We start from the raw sequence: 23,564 nt of genomic DNA on the forward strand, positions 1-23,564 counted from the left end.
CTGCCATTCAGATCCATTCATCCAAAGTTCCTCATCAGCTTTTCAATTAATAGCTTCAGCTGCCACTGATGTGCATTGCCTAGCTCTTGCCAATTCATTAGGAATTTAAAAACGGTGATATTCTAACAATACTCCTTCTGCATACTAACTAGAATAATTCTACAAATTCTTCCCCTCAGTTATTTGATTATCCTGGGGTAAGGCAGGATAAATGCTTCTTTCTCTCCAGGTTTCCAGTTTTCAGAATAATTCCTCAACATCTTTCCAAAGGTAACTGAGTTGTTTTGTTTTGTTTTTGTTCACGTTTATCATTTTGAATGCATAGGTTACATATTTAATGAATTCATTGCATTTCAGTTATTATCCTTATTTATCATCATATTACTCCATGTACATATTGCCAGTGGTTTAAAGTCCCTGCAGTTGGATCTTGAGCTTCTGAGAAAACATCTTTGAGTTTCTGAAAGCTCTCTTGCTTTGGCGATATTGAGGTATTAAGGTTTTAGATATGAAATTTTTGTTGGAGGAGAAAATAAATGCCTAATGGGCACGGCTGAATCAAATGATATCTCTCGCAAAATAAGCTGGGGCAAGTAGGCTGGGGTACAGATGTAACAAGTTTGGCCACCCATTGCTAACTTTTGAAATTAGTATAACCACAGTTTATTATTGTTCATTATATTATTCTCTTGTATACATCTGAAAAATTCCATAATGCAGTTCTCTATCCCATCTTAGTAGTAAAAGTTTAAAAAGTCACCAACTACTACAGAAAAACAGAAGAAAACAAACATACCTTAAGTTCAGATCACACCCAACCAGATAGTTTCTGAAAATTATATCAAAATATATGCAAGAGAAAAAAAAAAACTTATCTATATAACCCCACTTTCCATTCAAGAAAAAGCTGTATATTTGAAGTTAAGAGATAGTCTGAAAAGTGTGATTCTTAAAGTATTCTTTATTAAGATCATTAAAAGTTGTAGAAACAACTTTATATTATAAAGGCACAGGGAGACAGTTCTGATAAAATATTCAAATTAAGCAGTAACTTACAGTACAAAAGACAATTTTAATGCACATACAAACCCCAAATGTCTGATTCAAAAATATTTTACTGCGTCTATTAATGGGCAATGATTAAAAATATAAATTGCTGCTGTATAATAAATATCTGATAGTGAACATCTTGATAGCAAAGTGAACAAAATATTTATTGCTTTTCACATACATATTTTTCCCTGTAATTTTAAATTCCTAATTCTTTTACTATCTTCTCCTCAACTTTTCCAAAGATAAAAGAAATTACACATAATCTCATGGGGGAAATGGTAGTTATAAAAAACTACCTCAAGTTGCAATCACTGCTGGCAGTGTTTTCTCACTTCCTGTTCTGCAATCACAATCACTCTTCCAAAAAGTAAGATAAGTGTCTGCTAAACCACAGAAAGACAACTCCTCTAATGACTGGCATTCTAAGGTTTGTAATGAATACTTATCAAATATAAAAGGTGCTCCATTTTGAAAATGTGTATTTTATTTGAAGTTTTGAATAAGAGGCGAATGTTTGACAAGTAATTTTACCTACTCCCCTCAAAAGTTTTCCAAAGTTGTAAAAAGTCAGCTTAGTAAAATTTCCAGCACTTAAATATTTCTTTGAGGGCTAGTTGATATATGTAATGTACTGACGTATAAAACTTAACTTTATAACGAAGAGACCTTACCCTTCTTCTAGTTTTTAAACTGGGATTAACTTTATTGATTTCCTCCTGCTCTTTTTGTAGCAACCCAGTTGTAGATGGTACAGGTAGAACTTCCATCACAACAGGAAGATAACGTGAAAGCATCATCCCAATTTAATGAATGCTCTTTCAACTTAAGAAATACCCACATTAAAGTCTTTGATAATCATTTTAAAGTTACTTAACCATATGTCATGTTCAGACAGTGTGTAGCAGCTAGTAATGTACCTGGCACAGAGTTGATGCTCAATAAATAGTTGCTGAATGAATGAAAAAGAAAAGAAAAATTTGGCTTTGGTTGTGCATATTTTAATCACTTTCTGATTAGAATAAGGTCAGTCTAGAACTAAATACTGCACACTACACCAAACTTTGCGGTAAACAAAAGTTGTAATTTCAAACAGAAAAATATCACCTACGTTAGCGATAGATAGCCAATTTATAAATATATTGTAACTTTAAAATAAACAGCCCACAGAAATCTTACACGTTTAACTTTTATCCATATACTTAAATTTGATGTTTTTTATGGTTAACAATTGGGTAATGAAGATCAAGTTGGACAGACTGGCTAAACCTGTCTGCTTTACAGTAAGAATTATTAGTCCATCAATAAATAAAAAGTTATGATGCCATATTAAACTCAAACAATGACTACCACGTTGACTTTTGCAAAACTACCAATGAATAAAAGGTACGACATCTTTAAGTTACATATGTTTGGAAGCAGTAGCTTGACTTTTCAATGTAAAAGAATAATCAGGAAGATATGAATTTAATAATGACAGAGTTGAAGTACTGGGAGTAGGATAGTAAAAATAGGTAGGTGACCAATTTAAAAATCTAACCATAGGACTAGGTCTAATATTTCTTTGGCATATGCATTACTATCCTGGAATAGTTAGCATTTAAAAAATACTGGGTTTTTTTTTTTCCCTCAATCAAATTAACATCAAGGTATAGGTTGCTAGTATACTCTTAAAGCCTTTTAAGGGACAAAAATGACATTTTGCAACATATGCCAAAGTTCATGTTTAGTGTACACTTATAATTTATTGGCATAGAGGGATGTAACTGTTAAACAACCTTAAATGATCTCATGCAATGGTGAAACCACAGAAAGTGGGAAGAAATGTATTTACATAATAAAATATTCAGCTTTCTGAAAAAACAGTAAACCTGGGAATCCTGCCCTAACGGTAAATGTGTACCACACAGCACTGAATGAAAACTAGCCCAGATGTAAATGAATACCTATAGTAACCTGAATGTGTAAATTTAATTAAAAACATAAAAATGGGAAAAAAAAAACCAAACCTACACATCAGAAGGAAAAAGTAGCCTATAAAACAGGCCAATCTAACGTGACATTCAAAGTAAATACAAGAGATTCACAAAATCATGATCATAATGCAAACTAAGTCAAGTACCAAGTACCCTTTGATACACAAGCCAACATAACTATCAGACTCATTTCCAATAGCTTAACCATACTCATTAATCCAGTCAGGCATTCAGGGGGTAAAGCAGTTAACGATAGCTCAAGCCTCCAAAGTGTAAGAACAAACTTATTTGCAGAAGCATCATGTGATTTTTTGAAATTATGTCTTACTTTGATGGATGTTAACATTGAGATCTATCAGTGCAAGTTTATCATCCTCTGAATGTATTACCTCCAAATTTCATTTTTCCAGATAAGTTTTGGTGGTTTCGTTTTAGCCAGTGCTATTTAAATGAAGAAAAGCAAAGAAAAGTTCACCATAGACTACCTCACATTGTTACTTAATTGTGCTAGATATTCACGCAGTTCTTTTGCAGCCTGGAATCTGCCATAGCGCTTCTTTGGGTTGGCGCACTCATCCAGCAAGGCCTCTAGTCGGCCATCTTTGGCAATTTCACTTGGTGGATCATGAAGCAGTCCTCCAGAGGTGCCACGCCAGGTGGCATGTCTGGATAAGAGGTTCTGACAAACAGCATAATAATTGTGGTCCACAGTGGCACGAGCACAAAGAATTTCTTTTGAAAATGATAAGCAAGCTTCCTTATCACAGTCATCAAATTTGCTTTCATACCATACATCCCAATTTTCAGGTTTATCTGTGAAAAGGGAAAAAGGAGAAAGAGAAAAATACATTTTAAGAGAGTTTATTGTTTCCCAAAATGTAACATTTGACTAATTAACACAGTATTTGTTCTTAAAATTGTGTAACATTAAACATTTAAATATATTAATTTATACACAAATGTTTATTAGGAGTCCACCAATGCCAGGCAGAAGGATCGGACAAGGTCCCTGCTACTAAGAGGTTCAGCGTAGAGTGAAACTCTCCATGATACAGAGAAAGTGCCACACAGAAGTATGACATAGTGCGACGTGAGTACAGAGGAAGCAGTACCTGTGCCTGGGGCTGCAGAAAGCTGCACAGAGGAGAACAACTGATTTAGGGCTTGAAAGATAAGCAAGTCTGAAAAGCAAAGAGGGAAAACAGCATGCTAGGCCCAGGGTACAGTATGTACGAAGGCATGGATTTAAGGGATTGGTCCAGCTGGCTCAGGAAACAATAAATTCACTGTGGTTAGAGCATGAGACAGATAACTGGGGAGGAGGTACAGATAAGGCTAGAAAATAGTCTGTACCTTGGATGGTCATGACCATGATTTGTCCAATAGAAATGTAAATCTGGGCTGAAGACTGGAGGGACTAAGATGGTCCAGGAAAAAAAGCCAGATTGTAGAAACATTTGAGACAAAAATTAACAGGGAAGTGTATGAGTAAAGTCTGAGGTTCTAACTAGATGACAAGATAGACACTATTAACATAATGTTAATATTTTATACATAAATACAGAGTAATATAAAGTAGCTGTGAGGTATTCAGTGGAAAGGTTCATTCAAGAAACTAAAAGGCCACTGTAGCTGAAGCATTAAGGGCAGTGGAGGGATGTTAAAAATGAAGCAGAACAGCTCCAAGTCACACAGATTGTTCTCTTGTAAGGAGTTCGAATTTTACTCGAAGAACCACGGGAAGTCATTAAAAGCATTAAGCAAAGGAGTGCTAAGATCAGATTTATGTTTTAAAAAAGGAACTACCTGAATAGAAGGAAACCAAAGGAGGAAAGAAGTTCAGAAAGTTGTTACTAATCAGTCACTTCACGAATTTGCCAATTGGGTGCTTGCAGATGGTAATGCAGTCTTCTAAGTCAGGTTTAATGGGTTGAGAAATGAATGGAGGCTGAGGAAGCAGAGACAGGCAGTAAGCAGTACTTTTAAAAATGCTGGGAAAGCATAAAAGAATCTTATGCATACTTGTTTTGGGGAAGGTAAGAAAAATTGGATTTTATGGAGGAGGGTGGAAAGTTGAAGAAGATAACTGATGCAACAGTTTCTCAAGGAAGGATCTATTCTGTTTGAAAAAAATGAATGTGTATTGTTTTTACTAGTTTAGATGATAAAGGGAAGGACGTTGAGGGAGTTGCCACAACAAAATCACAATTTCCCTGTAAAGGTCATTTACAAGAGTTCAGAAAAGAGGGTGAATAACTAAATATGGCCTTTTGCAAAGTGTCTATTTAGACAGCCCTACCATGAGACATTTGAAAAGAATTAGCCAGAGCTAAAGTAGCACTGGAGCAATGCTCACTGTATGAAATGCGAGAATACAGAAGCTATATTGTATTCATTCAAGGTCAGGAATTAGTTGGTATAAAACTGTAACATGTATTCCAGGAATGCCCACATTAAAAAAAAATTACAAAAATATTATTTTTACAAATACTGGAATAAAAGTGTTTTAAAGTTTAGGCAAGTTGCACAACTCTGAATATAATAAAAACCACTGAATTGTACACTTTGAAAAAGAAAAGCATGGTGTAAGCTGCTACAACATTCACAAATGTAGGAAGAGGTAAGTAGGAAATGAAGCACTCCAGAGCATGGCATCCACTCCCCATGAAAGGATCTACATGGCAGGTCAAGAAATGATCAGAAAGTAGTTTCGTGAGTATGGAATCAGATCAAGGCATTGAGAAAAATAAAGTATTTAACAAGATCAAGCTGATGTAAAAAATATAAACCTAATAGACTGCTGTTACATTCACTGCATTCCGTAGGTGCCACAAATTTTTGGTCTCTTCATCAACAGACCCCCACATGACACGAGGGGATTAAGAATACAAGACCTTCACCATGGAATAACAACCCTTCGGGATTTTTTTTTTTACTAAGTACGTTAGTTATAGAACTACAGGCTTTGTCCCTGAAACTTTAAAATTCCTATGACACTTAATTTTCAAAACACTTGAGCCATTCTGCCCACCTATCCTTTGAAGAGCTCATAAATAAACGGAGAGCAAAGTTTTGGACGAGACGTAATAATGTCAAACCAAAGTTAGAGATCTGCAGTGCTAGGAAACATCTAAATGGTTAAAAAGAAAAAAAAAATCACTGAAGGGAACTCACAGAACAATGAAACACAGAATATCACTGTAAGAGATTCCACAGAAAAATATGGACTCCACAAAAGCAGTATAGTCTCTCTGGTAGCCTTTAACTATATAAAAACTTAATTTTGCATTAGATCCTAAACCACAGCATAAAGCAGACAGTATGAAAAAGACATGTGTGTACACACACACACACACACACACAGACAGTATATCTGCATCCATTTGAACCTGAAGGATATTTTCTAAATAAGGACAAACTGTGACTAAGAGTACAAGCTTAAGTATAATAAATCAGAATTTGTTTACTGATACTGGTCAAATAAAACAAAGAAAGATGCAAGGTTGCCCTCTAAGGAGGAAATTAAAAGTTTGCTTCACATAAATGTAAACATTATTTTGACATAGAGAAAATCTAAAAGTTATATACTTACTTTGTCTAATTAACCTTTTGTCAGCAACCAAAACATTTTCAGCATCCACAATGATCACCTTTCCATCTCTAGGACCAACTGCAAAATTGTCAAAGCTGACGTCCAGGAGGTAGAGTGCAAATTCAAAGTCATTGTTTGTCAGCTGCTCTGCTATTTCCATTAATTGCCAAGCGAGGTCAACTCGTTTCTCCCATGGTGCATTAAAGTAACTCCACAGTTCTTCTCCAACATAATTTACAGCCACCATTCTTCCACAAGCTCCAAGATATTTTGCAAATGGCCAACCTTCATCAGATGGAAAACTCTACAAAAGAATTATCTTATTATAAGAGATTCTGATGAAGATATCCTAGGTCTACCCCAGATCCTCCGTAGGGATTTCTACTAGGCACGAGCTTGGATTTTCTTTTTATATTCAACAGTTCAATAGAGATCAACTTTTTTTTCTTTCTTTCTTGAAGTATAGTTGATTTACATTCAGTTATACATATATACACATTCTTTTTTTAAATATTCTTTTCCATTATGGTTTATCTTAGGATACTGAATATAGTTCCCTGTGCCATACAGTAGGATCTTGTTTATCCATTCTATTTGTAATAGTTTGCATCTGCTAACCCCAAACTCCCAGTCCATCTCTCCCCCACTCCTTCCCTTCCCCTTGGCAACCACATGTCTGTTCTCAATGTCTGTGAGTAACTTTATTTCTTCTTTAACTCATACCGTTACCATGGACGTGAAAATTTTTTAATAGATTACATCATAAAGCTAAAATAAAGTAAGTCTTTCTTATCAAAATCTCAGAACCAAATTGATCAACAAAACACAAGACACCTTCTTTATTACCAGATCTAAAAGTATGTATGCTTTCCTTTATCTTTTTGACTCCTGTAAGTACAATCAACCAATCCTTTCTTCTGAATGAATAGGACTGTAGGCCTATTAGCCAGCAAGTGTTTACCAGGCACCAGGCACTGTGTTATGCTGGAAATAAGAGTGAACTACATAGTCTCTAAAATAAAAATTTTAGAAGAAAAAACATATACCAAACAAATAATTATGAGTGTGGTAAGTGTCAGTTACTAAAAGGTGGGGCAGGTCCTAAGAAAGTCTTTAATAGGGGCCTTATCTAGTCCAGAGGAAAGCAGGTGTGGAATTCAAGAAGGATTCTTGGGAAGTATCTTCTATCTATACCCAAAGGTTGGTAAAGAGCAATCTGATAACCTACCAATGCAATCTCTACTGAAGTACCTCTGGTCCCAAGTTAGTCTTGCTTCCCTTTCCAGTGCCATCACATTGTCTATTCACCTTAAACCCAACTTCAAAATTATTTATTCTCCTAATCTTGGCAAGATTTTCTAATGGATTTTATAACTACTAGGAAGATTAACAACCTAAAACAAAAATCTTCCAGGATCATGAACAAGTCATTTTCAACCTAAGTAAAATGGCAGGCTTATTCTAAGGTACTCATTCTCCAAAGCTAAAACACCCAACTACAAGATGAGCAATGGAGTGCAAAAGGGTGAGAAGTATTGTTTTAAACAACTTTTTAGAAGATCACATGACCAGAGGTGTTTTTTAAGAGGCATTTTTCAGTCTAGTACCTTTCCTTAAATTGGGGGAAGAAATTATATAAAGATGATGTTTACACAAACTTCAGGGGAAACAAAGCAAAACACTACAGAATATAAATGTAGCCTACTTCTATTGCTAAAAATTGAACAATCTACATACAAGAGCTGGAGATGAGGCTCTTCTTGGGCCTCTCAAGAAAAGTAAGTAATTTTACCCTGAGCTTTTATAAAATTGACAAAACTCAATAATACCCTTACATTAAAACTTTTATCAACTTTAAAACAAAAAAGATTTTTAGAACCAAACTTCATCCATAATTACCTATGTTCATTTGTGTTTCCTTTCAACTCTATCAATGTACAATAACTGTATTTGTTCTTGGTACATATACCTTTTTTTCTTTTAAATTTTAAGATCTGGAGTTTTGTGATAAAATACTAATTATGTAAATTAAAAATTTAGATATGATAGTATGAATCTTTAAATATAGTAAATGAATTGATTCAATTTTGTTCAGAGACAATATCTACTGATTCTTCAATAATCAGAGGAAAGTACATTTTTAATCTTATTACCTGAGATTTTAAAATTTCTTGTGGGCAATGGGAAGAGTGACAGATTGCTCATGTCCAATGTGACATGCAAAAACTGCTAACCACATGTTATTTTCAACCTTTCCTCCCAACTTAAAATACCTCCATAACCTTGAAAGTTTATTTAGACAAAATGATTACAAAAGATTTAACTATTTCATGTATAAAACCTGACATATAAATGAAAGCACTGAAAATAAGTAAATATGTGAGATTACATAGTTTTGTCGTGCAAAAAGTAAACGAAAAAACTCCTCCATACACTATTGGTATATTATTCACATGCCATATTGTAGAACAGATACAAACATATCTTTGTGAAAATAAAATGGTCTTTGACAACAGGAGAAAAGGGAACCCTGCCAACCTCTGCACATGTACAAATGCCTCCTTGTTTTTGGAGGCTTTCCAACTGGCAAACGACAGTCAGATATACACTTCATTACTCAAGTCCCTCATGGAAGATGATAAAATATATGAACAAATGTCATACTGAGCAACTTTACATTCATACAGTAATTTCTGACAACCTTAATTGAAATCCTGTTATACCTCATTTTAAGAAGAGCACTACAATTCTTTCATACAGTTTGCTACCTAATCTTTTGGAAGAACTTTAACAAATGAATTCACATCACTTACTCATGAGAAGAATGTTCATTGTGTAGTCAAAATAGTCAGACTTCATTAATTAGAACAGTATTCTATTCAGCATTCTATTGAAAATGCTTCAAGGAAGCCAAAATATTTATAATTTGTATTTAAAACAATTCTGGCTTAGAATCAAATTACCATGATGAAGGAGAGTTTGAGAGACAAACTTTTAAGAGGTTACTGCTTGGATTTATTAAATATATCAAGCAATAAGAAACACAACTTCTGACTTCCTGACTACCCAACTCCCACAGTGCACAAAACACAGTAGCTAGGATAAGAAGTATACTGCTGAGGTCCACATTTTTTTTCTTTAAACAAAATCTTAAAATCAGATTTTCAAACTGCGTAGCACAACAGGCACACAATTTAAAGTAACCTGAAATAAAATGCGTGTATTTCATTTTTACTTCTATTTTTACTTAATTTTTTTATTGAAGTATAGTTGATTTACAATATTGTGTTAGTTTCAATTGTAAAGCACAGTGATTCAGTTATACATGTATACCCTTTTTCAGAGTCTTTTCCCTTATAGGTTATTACAAAATATTGAGCATATTTCCTGATGCTATACAGTAGGTCCTTGTTGGTTATCTATTTTATATATAGTAGCGTGCACATGTTAATCCCAACCTCCTAATTTATCCCTCCCCCGCTTCCCCCCTTTGGTAACCATAAGTTTGCTTTCGAAGTCTGTGAGTCTCCTCTTGTTTTGGAAATAAGTTCATTTGTATCTTTTTTTTCTTTTTTAAAGATTCCACAAGCAATATCAATATGACATTTGTCTTTCTCTGTCTGGCTTACTTCACTTAGTATGATAATCTCTAGGTCCATCCATGTTGCTGCAAATGGCATTATTTCATTCTTTTTTATGGCTGAGTAATATTCCATGGTGTATATATACATCTTCTTTATCCATTCGTCTATTGGTGGACATTTAGGTTGCTTCCACATCTCGGCTATTGTAAATAGTGCTGCAACGAACACTGGGGTACATGTATCTTTTTGAATTTATGGTTTTCTCTGGATATATGCCCAGGAGTGGGATTGCAGGGTCATATGGCAACTCTTATTTTTAGTTTTTTAAAGAACCTCCATACTGTTCTCCATAGTGGCTGCACCAATTTACATTCCCACCAACAGTGTAGGAGGGTTCCCTTTTCTCCACACCTTCTCCAGCATTTGTTTGCAGATTTTTTGATGATGGTCATTCTGACTGGTGTGAGGTGGTACTTCATTACAGTTTTGATTTGCATTTCTCTAATAATTAGAGATGCTGAGCATCTTTTCATATGTCTTTTGACCATCTGTATTTCTTTGGAGAAATGTCTACTTAGATCTTCTGTCCATTTTTTATTGGGTTGTTTGGTTTTTTCTGATATTGAGCTGTGTAAGAAAATGTGTGTATTTTACAGGATTATTTACTACTGAAAAAATGTTTACAAACACTTTTCATGTGAAGGAAAGAGTCTTTAAACCTGGAATGGTTTAAATTCTAATTGGATTGGAGGCACTCCAATTAACTGTTCAGGGCTTTTCATCAGGCTTGAATGTATATGTCATAAAGTGTAGTATGTGAAGTTTTTATAACTATTAGTTTAAGATTACACAAAGGTACATAATAGTTACAAAACAATATATTTACTACTCTATTACTGTTTTTTTTTATATTAAGTGGGTGACTACCCAAAGAAAGTCTACAGAGTATTACTACCAATTTAAAAATTAAAAATGGAAATTTAAGTATCACGTCAAACATGCTTAACTCTAAGATTTAAAGCAACATTAAATGCCTTCACTGTTAATTTACATAATAAAAAGTACTGTGAATATGAAACCTAAGATAAATCATCATGTCTAGGTATCTTTTAGCTTAAAGCCAAGGTTTCGGAAACAAACAAAACCACTAGGATCATCTTCATTTTATGAGAAAATAAAATGAAGGTGACATAAAACATATATAATCAATAAAGAAAAAATTTTAATATTTTATACTCTTTAAGGTATATAATATTTCATAAAATTTCTATATTTAAAGGGTAAAACAGTATATGAGCAGAATAATGGACTTGATATCACAAGTCTAGCTTTTGAGTTCCACCTTCACCTCTGCATCTCACTAGCTGTGTGATGGTGGCAGAGCCAAAACTTTTTAGAGCTTTAGTCTCTTCCTCTGTAAAACTGGAATAATATTTGCCCCATATTCATCAGGGCAATGTAAGATCAAAGAAAAAAGTATGAAATGTACAATTTACTACTGCTTTATAAAGAATTGCTTACCAAAACATTTTTATACTTCCTGTTTAAATCTTCCTATTTATATAAGTCCAGACATTCATCAATAGAGATGCTTGTTTGCAAATCACCTACTGAAAGGCATCTACAAATAATGAACACCTTCCAAACGCAGCCAAGAACGACTAAACTAGAAATCTATCTTCACTGTCCTCTAGTAGTTTTTAATTTACAAAGGAATGTATAAATTAGTTACCAAACTTTAAAAAGGCTCAATGCTATGAGAAATGTATAGGGCACCCACAAGCACTAAAAATATAAAAAATTTAAAACTTGGTAATATGTATAAACACAGCATTGTTGTTTGATTTTCATTTATAATAGGTAAGCACCACAAAGTAAATTCTAAATGCTGATATAACTATCACCTATCTATTGATCAAAACCAAATGTCACGACACTTTATGTGACCAATAAATGGTCATGTGAAATCTAAGAATTCTAGATTTGGAGGGTACCTGAGTTGTAAATACAGTTCAACTTTATCAGCATAGTTTAAGTGATTTGCCTCAAGTCACACAGGTAGTTAAGAGGTGAACTCAGGCTAATACAACCCCTCAATCCAATATTCCTCTGTTTCAGAAGTTTTCAGATTTTGGAAAGGTTACAGTACGTATATTTCATACTCATATTATGCAACGCCTCAAGGAGAGTCTGGGGTAGCACCTCACAAGAAAACATATTACACTGCAAAAATACTACAAGCTTATTCATCCTAAGAGGGATAAAGCACATAAATTACCTCGTGTTTTCACATTTGTTTGTTTTTAATTTGACGAAACCTACTTTTCTTCAGATTTTTAAATTTGGAATTACAGATAAGGGATTGTAGGTCAACCCACATTTCATTGAGTACTACAAGCAGCTGGAGTAAAAGGCAGTGAGACAGTTACTGTGGAATGAAAAAATACAAATCTTGAATTAAAAAATCCTAGATCTAGCCTAACTCCATCATGAAATGTTAAGTAAAGAGCTGTAAATAAAACATAGTCCCTATTCTAAGGAAGGCTTTTTAGCCTGAGTTAGGAAGACGATTATTAAACATATATAAGTAATAAATTATGGAATTTGTTGCAAATCACAGAAAAGTATACAATATGTTGAGAAAGAAGAGTAGGGACCTATTTTAGATGGTGTGGTAAAGGGCAGTCTCTCTAAGGAAGTGCTACTTAGGGAGAGATCTAAAGGATGAGTATAATATTACGTAGACTGGGGATGAGGCAGTTTAGAATGTTGGAGGCATATGTTAGAGCCAGAAACTGTCCTCTCAGAACTGAAAAGAGTCCAAAGCAGCTGCAGTGAAATGAGGAGGGAATTGCTTGAGGTAATGGAGTCTGGAGAGGGAGGTAGGGATCAGATCACGTTGGGACTTACAGAACAAAACACAAACTCCTCAACATGGTCCACATGCCATGAAAAAACAAAGTATGTGTCCAAGCCTTAACATTCAGAAACATCTTACTTACTGGAGTTAGTCAATATCCTGTGGTATATAACATCATTCCGAAAAACAAGTTTTTATAATATTACAATATCCTTTAATCAATAGCCATTGTCCTACCAGATTAATTAGGTCATTTTATTCTATTATGTCAGAACACAGTCCCCAAAAAAGGAGATATGGGATGTATAAGAAAAACTGATAGAACAAAGTAAGGTCAACTCTAAAGAGTTTGTGTTCTATTATCTTTTTCTCTCCTTACATGACCAAAAGTAGAGTTTGCATACTAAGTTTAAAAGATCCGAATTCCTTTCATACAAAAAACATAAAATATTTTATAGCCATTTATTATCTCACAACATTCCATTAAAAGGAATATAACTTTGCAGTTCGCCTAAGAAGGAAATGTGTTACAAGACTGGCTCTTTTTTTTTAAAGGAGAAAATTCCTAGTAAAAAGACACTGACTTGAAAAAAAAAAATCCATTAATAGTCAAAACATGCAATCTAAAATCTAGTTAATAGGTTTTCTAAAGAAGAATTGGCATTTCTACACGTACACGCAAATTTAAACTTGAGAACATTTTTAGAAAGTAAATTATTAAAAGCATAGAAAATGCTTAAAGGTTCAATTTGAGCTTCAAAATTATTTTTAAAAGCCAAAATTTGAACAAAATCCCATTGTAGTAACGCATGTTGTAACAGCTGTTCATAGAGATTAGTCAAATGCGCTGGTGACAGACTAATGTGTTCACAGTTTTGTGAACTGTCTGGAGGGAAAATACAGTAAAATTACTGGGATGATTTAATGGTTACCTAATATTTGATAAAATTTCTCTAAGACCTCAGCTTCTTAATTTATACTGCCCAATAGTGGCCAAAATCCATTGCAAATACTGTAGAATCTTAATAATCTCAAGATTTTCAAGTCACAGGCTATGTTCCATTTATTTCATTAAATAATTTTCTGAATGCCATTTCCACCCACCTAGAATTCCAACAATATTAAGCAATGCCTTGAAAATAGCATGGTTGTGTTATTTCACTGAATATCATGTGCAACAGCTGTATCTAAAATTGGAAACTAATGTCAAAACACATCAAAAACAAAAAATCTACCAAGTTTAACAGAAATAACTCATCTTTTAGAATGAGTAGCTTAAGAAATGCTCTCCCACACCAAAAAAAAAAAAAAAAAAAAATCACTTGGCCACAAATTTTAAATGTAAAATTTTAAATACATAAATATTTAACTATCTCAACTGACCCTTTCTTACCTCATGAGAACCAGCAACTGTGATCCATGTTTCTAAGTGGAAAGATATACCTAGAAACACTATACTCAAATATTTACTTTCAGTAAAACAAAATGTCAAATAAAGAAAAAAATAAAAAGATATAAGCAGCTTCTTTTGGATCCAATAACCTACATTACTTTCTTTAGTCAAGACCTGATTTCTTTAAAAAGTCTGCCAACAGAACAATACTAACTTCCCCCCTTCCCTTTAAGTGAATTAACACAGCCCTTCAGAAGTAAAGCAAAATACCTGCTAGGAACATACTATCTCTGCATTAAATACTTGGTGCCTGGTTTTAGATTTGTATTCCTGTTGTCTTAACTTTATCATAGCCAAAACAAAACTCTTGGTTCCCCCTACTCCAACAGCCATTCCTTCTCTGGGCTTCCTCATCAACAGTTGCTCGGACCAAAAACCCTGGAGGTATTTTATTTTTCTCTTTCCCTCATACTGTAACCCATCCCAACCATCAAGTCCTGTCAGCTATTTCTCCAAAACATATTGGGTCTAACAGCTTTTCATAACCTCAATTGCAACCACCTTAATACAAACCACCAAGCTTTCTCCTACAAACCAGTGCAAAAGCCTTTCTGATTGATTCCTGTCTTATTTCTTATAACCCATTCTCCACAAATCAGGCCCAACTAAAAACACTTCTACTGTTTCCCAGTGCTCTGAAAACAAAATTCTAAACTCATTAAGCATGTTCCCAAGGCCATACAGGATATGGACGTTGCCTACTTCTATGATCTTGTGTTCTACCATACTTTGCTACTCTCATGCTTGATCCTGTTGGGGCCTCCGAATTTGTCATACCTCTTGCTTAAAAACACTCTGCCCTCAGAACTTTGCACCACTGGCTTTTTCTCATCATTCGCACCTCAGCTAAAATGTCACTAAATTCTAACCACCAAATTTAAAATTCTATCCCCAATCCAATTCTCCATCATAGGGATCTGCTTTGTTCTTTTCATAGTATGTAAAATCTAAGATTACCTTGTTCTCTATTTGCTGCTCACATCTAATGCCCCAGAAAGCAAAGACTGCACAAACTGTGCCCTGGTGTGTCATCTTTACTGTACCCTAAGGGCATATAGGTCAGTTCCCAGTACTACGGAGCAATGTTACAGAATTCCTGTCAGATCTTTTCAGTTCACAGTTAAAATTCCAAATGAGCAAATTATGAAGACCCTGAAACATCAAACTTACCTCAAATAATAAATCTTTTAACATTCTGTCTCAGAGTCTAAGAATGTCTAGAAATAACCCAGACTTAACCTCTAGTTTTAAAATTATCATTCATCAATGTACTAAACAAAATTATTAAGCTTAATAATGATTTACAGAGAAAAATTAAACTATTTGCTTTGTATTCGTGAATCCTTACGAAAAACCATGTTTCATACAATATTCACTCTATTCATCATATGGGACAAATCCCTAACCCCCTTTTAATTACTATTCCAAAAAAACTATAGCCTGAAGCAGTAGCTACATAGGTATTTATGATGTGTGTATGTGTACGTAAGGGTGGTGACATTTGAACATTTGCCACAGGAAGAGTAAAATTTACATATTTCTAAGATATCAACACAGTGTACTAAGGAAGTTTATTACTATAGATGTCTAAAAATGGAATAAGCTGATTTGCAAAGTAATAATATACTGTAAAAAACTTCACAAATAAGGATATTTTGCGTATATTATCTGAATAATCCTATCTCCTTTAAAATAATCCTTTCGATCAGTATTAACATTCCCATTTTACTGAATAAAAAACTCAGGCTCTGAAACATTAAGTGACTTGTTCATTGCCACCCAACAACTTTGTGGTAGTACAGAACGCTACCTCAATACTGTCCTCACCACACCTCCTGGGCCCCCCCAAACCCCTACCTCCCAAATCTACGGGCAAAATCCCATTTATCCTCAGAATTCAATTCCTCTGTGAAATCTTCCCTGGTATCCACTCTTATGAAGATACACCCAGATGTCCCTCCCTAAATGAGTCATCTGACAGGGTGCACAATATCCTTTTTTTTTGTAGGGCTTATTATGATAGCATAATAACTAATGGTAATCAGCCATTTATATACCTACCTCCTACACAGCTAAGCTACTTAGTAGCTGCCTAGAAAGAAGGTTTCAATCCAAATGCCTTATAACAGACTATTTAGCAAATGAGGAAACAAAATTCAGTTCCTCTGACTCTAAGTCCAGGGCTATGTAAGTCCAAAGAGCTTCCAGGTATTTTACAGATAACTTCCTCCTATAATCTACAAAAAGACATAAAAATTGGACAAAAAATTTGATTACATAATTTAAAACCTTTCAAGGTCTATGACCAGGATGAATAACTATCCTCATCTTACACCAATAATTTACAGTCTCAAGACAGTTTATGATCATTTACTAAAGTTCATTGCATGTATAGGAAAAATGCAGGGCTTATATTCTAAGGCCATGTTAGTTTAATATATACAAAATGAGTGAAAAGTAAAGAAAGAAAACGTGTCAGCATTCTGTGAAGAGTCAGCAGCAATAACTGCAATATAGGAAGTAGACCAGAGACATAAGCCAGAAAATAAGAATAAAAACCAGCCTGATGAGCCACTGAGAAACTGACCACCTATGTCCAGAAAGTAGATCCCCCAAAAGTAAGCTTTCTACCCCCCACCAACATACGTGAGGAATATGTGCTGATGCAAGCAATGGAAATAAGAGGGAAAATAGTTCAAAGATTAGACAAAAGTACAGAAAGGATCTCAGAACTAATAATAGTCAAAAGATATGAACATATCCAGAAAATAGGCTAGGGTGTCAAATGATTTTGCTCCACTGATCTGGAAGTGGTGCTTTCCTATGGGTGACTGTTTCTATAATCTTTCCAAAATAAAAGTCTCCTTTTTTGGACCTGAGTTACACAGATTTTATTGTTTGCTTTGTCAAGAAGCACAATCAAGTGTCAATGAAACCTCAGATAACAAGCAAGAAAAACAGGAAAAAAAAAAAAAAACCCTCTAGATTTAAGCTCATTCATTTATTAGATAAAAAGTGCTCTTCTCAGGACTACCTAGTCAGAACCATCTCTGAAGCCTAAATCGGGGAGTGCAGGAGTATGGTTACTACAGCAGCAGCCAGGAGGAGAGAAGGAGGTACCCTAAGGGCATATAGGTCAGTTCCCAGTACTAAACCCCAAGCCCTTAAACTGTGGCTTGAAAAGAAATTCCCGTGACAAAGTCTGGAACATCCTTTCTAGGTGCCAATACCCCACAAGACCTTTAGCTACCTTTAGCTCCAGATTTGTTTCCTTTAAAGGCAGTCTCAAATTTTGATTTGTTTTAATCTGATTTCATGTGTGTAAAAATTTGAGGCTAGGAAGACAAGCCTGAAACAGGACTATCTATCCTGGCCTCCAAACCATAGTAGGGATCAAGTACAAAAACCCCCAACCCCCTTTTATATGAGCTTAAACCCACCAGTTAAAATCAAGCTTAGAAGAAGAATAATTTCTCAAGTCGAGAGTTTGAGAGTCACAGGATGTTGGGGCTGAAAAGAATTTAATCCAGTAGTCTCACTTTATAGCTAAGTAAAGGGAGTCCCATAAAAAGTTTATCAACTGGTCCAAAGTAAGACAATTAGATAAATGGCCATAATCTTCTGTTTACATCAAAAACTGCATCTTAGTGCATCTTAAAAGTACATTCTTTTCCTATAGAAATTATTTTAAAGGACAAAAACAACAACATTCACTCAAAGTTTAATTATAAAATCCATCTTGTAATGTAGGAATGGAATAAATCAGTGCAATTAAAGATACGGTTGATATTCAGAATCATAACTATTTTTAAGGTGATTCATACTCCAAACAAGCTTCAAAACCACTAATCAAATGCACTGGCTAATTAAGTCACTTATTTAATATCTAAGCACTCTAATTATTGAGTGCTTACTATGCATGAGGCACTACATAAAATGCTTTCAATGTATTATATCATCTACAATAGAAAAGTTTAAAATCTATAGCTTAAACAATGATAGTTACACACTGTAAATATTAAGGAAATCCCATTAAAACCATGATTCAGAAAATTTAAGACAAAGTTCTACAAATATAATAAAACAAATTCCCACCTCCTTGCCCCAAACAACCAAGAGCTTGCTTATTTCTATAAACAAGACCATCTTCACTATCTCCAAGTCATAACGTCAGAGAGACAGTTTGGGCCTCAGGAAATCCAGACAGCATTTTTCTCCCTCATACACACAATTTTTATAAATTCAAGGATAAGTAAGTACAAATACTGGTAGAAATTTTATCAGTAACAGAAAATATCCTGCTATCTTGCCAAATACTTCAACACCTCAATTTCTGACTATTCCAAAAATTCCATAGGAATATTATAAAGTTCCTCTCCACATTTTTTTCTGGTAAGATTAACATACTTGTAATTAAAATATACCTCTGGGTGAAGTAAAAATGTGAAGAGAAAAAGTAGAAAATAAAGATCCTAGCATTATCTTGTTGCTTGATGCTTATAAAAAATTTTTAGAAGATAATTCTATGGCAGAACAACTTTCCTTAGAATTAGATAACCTGCTGAAGGCTAGTAAAACTATCTAACAATGGGAAGAGAGTTGTACTTCTGTATCATTTCATATTGGGAAATCTATACTACAAATCTGTATAGCCTTACATAGGTAAGGTTATGTCCATAACATATCTTGCAGACATTTAAGACCATTCATGTCTCCTTTCAAGGCATAACAGAAACTTCAGTTTGTTACTGTTTCTTAAAATCAGAAGATGCATGTTTAATGGGTTAAATTAATATATACTTTTCAGTTTTTTCTTTAGTACCTTATCAAAAGAGATTTTTAAATGTTTATTTTTGGAAGCATGTTTCCTACATTGGAACTTTTCTTAAGAATAGTTTGATGAATTCAATCCAAAAGACTTTTTCTCTCAAGTAGTTAATCTGGGGGCAATATAAGAAAAATCTACTTTGTTATCAACTGTCCAAAAATTCAATAAGTAGCTCCCTCTCCTGGAAAAAAAAAAAAACAGAAAAGAAAAAAAAAAGCAAGTTCCTCTTCAAGCTGTAAAACACACACTTGTACCCTTAAAAATATTTTCTAAAAATACATGAACCCCAAAATATATAGAGAGCCAAATCTGTGTGAGTTTTTCTACCATTATCAATTAATATCCTAATACTACCATAAACAGCTATTAACAGTTTCACAGAAACCTGTATAAATACTAAAATTGTGTATGTCTGTCTAGCTAACAAAAAGTAATGAACATCATGATGTGACTTAGTGTATAACAATCTTTGTACTTGACCAAAGAATTTTGAGATTCCTTTCACTTCAGTGGTTTTATACTGTCATCAAATTTTAATTATATTGTTCATACTTAACTCATTAGTTTTTACCAAAGATTAAGTGGTTCTATAAAGTAAGTAGCAGCTCTATGAAGATCTTTTATTTAAAAATAAGTCTTCTTATTCCACTCGTTTGTTCAACAGTTTAAAAAAAAATACCAATGACTGACTGGTATTAAAGACCCCAAATTTATATTTCACACAGCATGTAAACAGCTATAGAACTAAATTAAAATTTCAAGTTACAAATATCACAGTCAACAATGTTGATACATATATTTCCTCACATACTGAAAACAAACTCTTATCCTATAACCCACCTAGCCACCTGCTCACTGCAATTGTGTCAAGTAAGCTTAAATTACAAAAATATAACTGATTTTTTTAAAAAGTTTTTTATCACTAAAGATGAAAACAGAAGAAGAAAAAGTTTAAGCGAAGAGTTCATCAGAAAACAAGATATACGTACACTTGACTGTCTCAACTATAAAGTAAACTGAAAATACCAAGACAACCTCAAGCTTCAAAAACATGTAAGTTTCCCAAATAAAGCAGATTTACCTTAGTGCAAATCAAATGTCAACGTTTCTCATATTAAAATGCCATACATTTATAGAACTGGATATACAACGTTCTTAAAATATTGGTTCTAATATAAGTAGAATTAACTGATAAAAACCTTTCAATATGCAGCCACTATTATAGTTGCAGAAAATGTGAATTACTAAGATAGCTCTTTACTAAATTTTTGGGTCCCAGAGAATTTGAGAGACTATCTGCTAAGCAAACCATACTGCTAGAGCTTTCTCCAGGGACTAACCTTGCTAACATAAACATCTATTTCTCAAAGAGAAAAAGCAGCTTAAATGGAAAAAAACTTTCAAATCAAATGTACGTATCATAAGTATGGACTTAAACTTTAGAGGCTGACTAGTTTTGGAACTACCGAATAATGTAATTTCTTCGAGGAAAGTTGAACCAGTTTTATATACCATTCACTGTTAAAGAGAGCAGCATTTAATATACAATCTGTACTTTAAATGACCCGTTACATACATCCTACGACGACTTAAAATTTACTACGGTTTTGTTGGAGGCAAAGTACTTATTTTGTGTTAAAATTATTTGGCTGAACTAATCAAACGATGCTGGTTTCTCTTAGTTAAGCTGGGCAGCGGAGAACTTGAGAAAAGCCAGCAATATAAATGAATACTGCACATTCCTATTCATGCACTTTAGATTAAAAAAAAATGCACCCCTGTAAAACGCCCCCAGCCATCACCGACATTCTTAACAGCGCCGAAAGGGCGTGAAGTATTCAAAATTACTTGTGATTAATTTTACGTCATGTTTTTTTCCCCTTTGTATTTGAAATACAGCACAACTGGTATGGAAAATGAGCAAGGTAACTTTCCCTGCGGTTATCAGGCTAGATCAAAACCCCAACAGTTGCAACCACTATCCAAGGACACTGCACTAAAGGCGAGTGGGAATGTGGATAAACTCAGCAACTTTTCCCAAGGTAAACACAGCTTTGAGAGGTTTTGTTTTCTTTTTGGCTGTCACCACCGGTAAAAAGATCCCAACCTACTCCCCTAAAAGGCTCGTTTGGTTTCAAAATAAAGTCACGAAAGAACCAATAAGTCAGCTAGAAGAGAGATGACTCTCCTTTCCCAGTTTTCTAGCCCTGGCCTAACATTTCACCTTCCTGCAGCCAAATTACCGCATGAATAGAGCAGGTCACAGGATCAGGATGAAAATGTCCGTCTTGGCCTTAAAGCCTCGCAGCCGCAAGTCCAACGGACCTTACTTTTTCCTCTTTCTAATCCCACCCAAAGCACAGCTCGCAGACTGACCCCACCCCGGACCCCGGTCCCCATTCTCTGACCTCATCCTCCCGAGTCTGTCCCCAAATTGGCGGCCCCAGTGATGTGCCAGGTGAATGAGCTAAGTAATAAAACAAAGACAGACTTTGGGGCCGAAGTGAGGCCAGCCGCGCGGGGTGCTGAAGACGAGACCAGACGCGGTACACAAACACTGGAGAACTAAGAAAGGTCCAAGGGCTCGTGAACACACTGCGCCGCGGAAGCGCAAGCCCCGGCGGATCAAAGCAGAAAGGCAGGGAGGAGAGCCGAAAGAAACTCGGCGGAGAGACATTTTGCGAGCGTACAAGACGCGCTCCCTCTGGCGTTGAAAGATCCGCAGTCAGACCCGAGATGCGCCCGCGCCCAGCTGACAAGAGCAGACTCTCCAGCAGCCGGGTCGCCCTCCGCGATCCCTCACAGTGCCGGGGGCCCCCCAGCGCCGCCCCCTCCCCACGCCCGCCGCACAGGGTCCTGACTCGGCGACGGGCGCGGGCGGGGCCGCTTCTCAGGACTCCCGTTCCCCCGGCGGCCCTCCCGGCAGGACGCCCCCCGCCCGGGCTCCGCGCCTACCTGTAGCACCAGAGGCTCGGGGTTGAAGGCCAGGGTCAGCAGCAGCTGCATGCGCTCCGAGTCCTTGAGGTTGCGGAGCAAGAAGCTGCCCGAGTCCTTGGTCTCGGCGTAGCGGCGCACCAGGCGGTCGAGCAGACGCTGCGAGGGGCAGTGCACCAGGTCGGACCAGCCCTCCACCGCCTCCGGCGTGAGCAGCCGCACGTCGCCGTTAAGGCGCGCGAACTCGGTGCGGGGCATGGCCTGGAGCAGGTCGCAGCGGGGCCGGCCGGTGGCCCGCTTGCAGATGCTCTGGTCGAGCTGCGCCAGCTCGCGCTGCGAGCCGAGGCGCTTGAGGACCACTCGGCGGCGGCCGCCCTCACGGGGCTCGCCGTACTGCGCGAAGTAGACGTTCTTCACGTTGAGGAAGTCCAGCAGGCGCAGGCGGCCCCACGCCTCGAACACCACCTGCCCGTTGAGGAAGCGGCGGCACCAGCTCGTGCCGAAGCACGCCGGGCACTTATTGAGCTGCAGGAAGCGCCGGTCGGCCAGCTCGTTGCGCTGCCAAGAGGCGAGCAGCGACGGCGAGTGCAGCACCATCAGCACCAACAGGCTGCCCAGCGCCGCCAGCTTCAGCGAGCGGGACAGGCGGCCCAGCTTTGGGGGCACCAGGCGCCACATCCCGCCCGCCGCCCGTCCGCCCGCACCCGGAGGGCGAGGGCACCCCCGGGGCGCCCCCGCCGCGCCGAAACCCGGAGAGTGACTGGCAGGGGCCCCCGGGCGAGAAAAGGAGCGAGGGCGCAGGCTGGGGCTGAAGGTGGAGTAGGTGTGTTGAGAGAGAGAGAGAGAGACGGGGAGCGGGAAGGAGCCGACCGGAGCAGGCTGCGACTTCTCCCAGTCACTAGTCTCCACAACTCTCGAGCTCCCTCCTCCGAGCTCCCCGCCCTCCGACTCCGGCGGCGCCTCCTCCAAGCCAGTCAAGTTATACAGCAGCGGGAGGGGGAGGGAGCGCGGGGACCCGACGGCCGCGCGCCCGCGGCCGCCCGTGTGCGCGCACGCGCTCTTCTTGCTTGGGGCGCGAAAGCTGTTGCGCCGGTGGCCGCCCGTCGAGCGAATGGGGTCTCTAATAAGAGGAAAGGAGGGACTCACGGAAGGGGATGAGAAGCTGGAATGTCTCACACGAAAAGTAGCAACAGTGTAGGAAGGTGGGAAGGATGAGGTGCCCCCGTGTCCCTGACGCCGCATGCCCCAGTTCGTGCGCGCTGGCTCTCCTGAGGGAGGGAGAGGGGG

At 36.9% G+C, this 23,564-nt stretch overlaps 1 protein-coding gene across 1 annotated transcript; it reads right to left on the bottom strand.

Moving 5' to 3' along the window:
- Positions 1–941: 941 nt before the first annotated feature.
- DIPK2A (divergent protein kinase domain 2A) lies at positions 942–23,550 on the bottom strand. Its single transcript, XM_082393416.1, has 3 exons — positions 22,299–23,550; positions 6,619–6,922; positions 942–3,839 (listed from the first exon to the last, which is right to left on the bottom strand). Exons 1-3 carry the CDS (start codon positions 23,517–23,519, stop codon positions 3,508–3,510), a joined length of 1,857 nt encoding a protein of 618 aa, XP_082249542.1. The 5' UTR covers positions 23,520–23,550; the 3' UTR covers positions 942–3,507.
- Positions 23,551–23,564: the final 14 nt, after the last annotated feature.

Source organism: Balaenoptera borealis, assembly GCF_965194805.1.
Source record: "Balaenoptera borealis genome assembly, chromosome: 5".
Taxonomy (NCBI): domain Eukaryota; kingdom Metazoa; phylum Chordata; class Mammalia; order Artiodactyla; family Balaenopteridae; genus Balaenoptera; species Balaenoptera borealis.

Excerpts from the sequence above, each read along its gene's own strand:
- DIPK2A (XM_082393416.1), bottom strand. The coding sequence starts at position 23,519 with ATGCGGCGTCAGGGACACGGGGGCACCTCATCCTTCCCACCTTCCTAC. Across the intron at positions 6,923-22,298 it reads CCGAGCCTCTGGTGCTACAG|AGTTTTCCATCTGATGAAGG; the intron begins GTAGGCGCGGAG and ends ATTCTTTTGTAG. Across the intron at positions 3,840-6,618 it reads CAAAAGGTTAATTAGACAAA|ATAAACCTGAAAATTGGGAT; the intron begins GTAAGTATATAA and ends CCCTTTTCACAG.